Source organism: Monopterus albus, unplaced genomic scaffold, assembly GCF_001952655.1.
Source record: "Monopterus albus unplaced genomic scaffold, M_albus_1.0 scaffold684.1, whole genome shotgun sequence".
Taxonomy (NCBI): Eukaryota; Metazoa; Chordata; class Actinopteri; order Synbranchiformes; family Synbranchidae; genus Monopterus; species Monopterus albus.
The window spans coordinates 6,189-8,148 of NW_018128564.1; the positions used below are offsets into that span (position 1 = coordinate 6,189).

Sequence of the window (1,960 nt, forward strand, 5' to 3'; positions counted from 1 at the left end):
ATGATGTCTGAGGAGAAGAATCTGTTTCCTGATGTTTATCAGGTGAAGGTGGAGCCACCTGGTGGCAGAAACACGTTCCTCCAAACAGCGAACACCTTAAAATGTCCAGTGTTTCCAGAGACCACCAACCAGTAGGTTTGTCTCTAATCTGCCAGTCGACACCAGTGGTTGTAGTTCACAGAGTTTGTGGCGTTTGTCAGAAAAGCTTTTGGTCAGTGGTGAGTAACAAACAGGATGATGAACAGGATCAGGTGTTGTCATGACTGAATGAAGTCAGACTGGAGAGTTTCCTTCTTCCACCTGGAACTGTGACCTCCTGTGTTTCTGACTCTTCACCTGTGTCTCCTCTCACAGGACCAGATGATCTGCTGCATCCTGATGCTCAGCAGCCTGGTCTCCTCTGTCTGGGGTCAGTTTATTATCCACTAAGTGAGAAGAAATGATCCAGGTTGTCAGTCAGTGTGGTCCTCACTTTCCCTGTGTGTCTCCTCAACAGGAACATTTGTAGCGGAATGGTCAATAAGATCCTATCAGGCAGAGGAGAACGGAGACGTCACACTGGAGTGGACATTCAGAAGCAGAACTTGCAGCCCCTTTAAGTCTCTCTCTATCCTGTGTTACCAGTCAACTGTTCACAAAGACTCAGTCCTGTTCCATCTCTATAAGGGCGTCGAGGTCCCAGAGTCTCAGGATGAACAGTTTTCAGGACGAGTCCAGTGGGACACAGACGTCCTCAGAGAAGGACAACTCAGACTCCATGTGTCCAGACTCAGGACTGAGGACTCAGGCCTGTACTGGTGTCGTTTTAAGACAGGCCGTGGATTCAGCTCTGACAGGTGTCATCTCAGTGTCACAGGTAAGTAGACTCAGTAGTTTTCATGGGGGAGTCAGTTTTGTCCAGACTGTGCTGCTGAACTCGACCTGATGGACTGAGGCTGCTGAGCATTGTGGGATTGTTACCATGATGTTTCCAACAACAATCACACACATGCTGCACATGGCAACACACATCAGGAGGTTCAAGGCCAGACTGTCCAGGTGTTACATCTGGACATGAACAGGTATCAACAGGTGTTTTTGTCTTTTACAGCAGCTGGTGATGAACACAAACCTCGGACACTAACTGTGAGACGACAACCAGAGAGTCTTGGACGGACCAGCCTCTACACTGGACTGATAACAGCAGCAGCAGCTCTACTGTGTGTCTGTGTTGTCCTCTTGGCTTTCTGTCTTGTTTTCAAAAATGAACTGAAAACTAACAGAAGTCCACATATAGTGTGTTTCTATGAGAGACGACGGGCAGGAAGTAATCGCAGTATGGATGACCCACCTAGCTTTTAAACCCAATACTCAGAGTCCAGACCTCTGTCCCTCCATCATCTGTTTCAGTGTCAACAACCTAACATGTGATATGAAACACGTTTTGTAGGAGATCATGGGGGTTAAAGGGTTAGAGTAAGACTTGTTGTTATAGTTGTAGTTTGTAGGTTTATTTAAGGTCATTTCAGTCATAACTGCTATATTTGATTTATTTATATTTTATATTTGTTATATAGTATTTCATTTGATTTTAATGTTTGTTACCTTACTTCAATTTATGCATCAGTACTGCTGTGAACAAGGCTGACGTAACCTGTCATGTATAAGACTGACTGTAAGATGACTCTGGCATCCTAGAGTCAGACTTAGTGCAGAGACATCTGGACAGTGACTGAGCCGTGTGTCCACCTCGACTTCTGCTGCTGTGTCGTCCTGTTCAAAGCTCCGTCCAGCAGCTCTATGTGAGCGAGGAGCTCGACTCCCTGAGCTTCATGGACCGACAGCCGGTGTCTGAGCTGAGGAAGACTGTCTGCAGACTGCACGTCATCCTGCCTTCATCACAGAGGCTTCATGTGCCGTTCAAAGGTTCTCTGCTCTTTAGACTGGGAGACCTGGAAACTGTCACTACTGTTTCTCTTCT

The 1,960-nt window shown here is 46.5% G+C and overlaps 1 protein-coding gene across 1 annotated transcript; it reads left to right on the forward strand.

The window, feature by feature from the left end:
* Window positions 1-3: 3 nt before the first annotated feature.
* On the forward strand, window positions 4-1,946 carry LOC109953471 (uncharacterized). The gene is made up of 3 exons (XM_020588955.1): window positions 4-61; window positions 431-856; window positions 1,091-1,946. The coding sequence occupies exons 1-3, from the start codon at window positions 4-6 to the stop codon at window positions 1,339-1,341; spliced, it is 735 nt and encodes a 244-aa protein (XP_020444611.1). The 3' UTR covers window positions 1,342-1,946.
* The last annotated feature ends 14 nt before the right edge of the window (window positions 1,947-1,960 follow it).

What these genes read in the sequence shown, in the direction of transcription:
- LOC109953471 (XM_020588955.1), top strand. Translation starts at nt 4, where the DNA reads ATGTCTGAGGAGAAGAATCTGTTTCCTGATGTTTATCAGGTGAAGGTG. An exon ending in GGTGAAGGTGGAGCCACCTG is followed by an intron (nt 62 to 430) that starts GTGGCAGAAACA and finishes TTATCCACTAAG; the next exon opens with TGAGAAGAAATGATCCAGGT. An exon ending in GTGTCATCTCAGTGTCACAG is followed by an intron (nt 857 to 1,090) that starts GTAAGTAGACTC and finishes TGTCTTTTACAG; the next exon opens with CAGCTGGTGATGAACACAAA.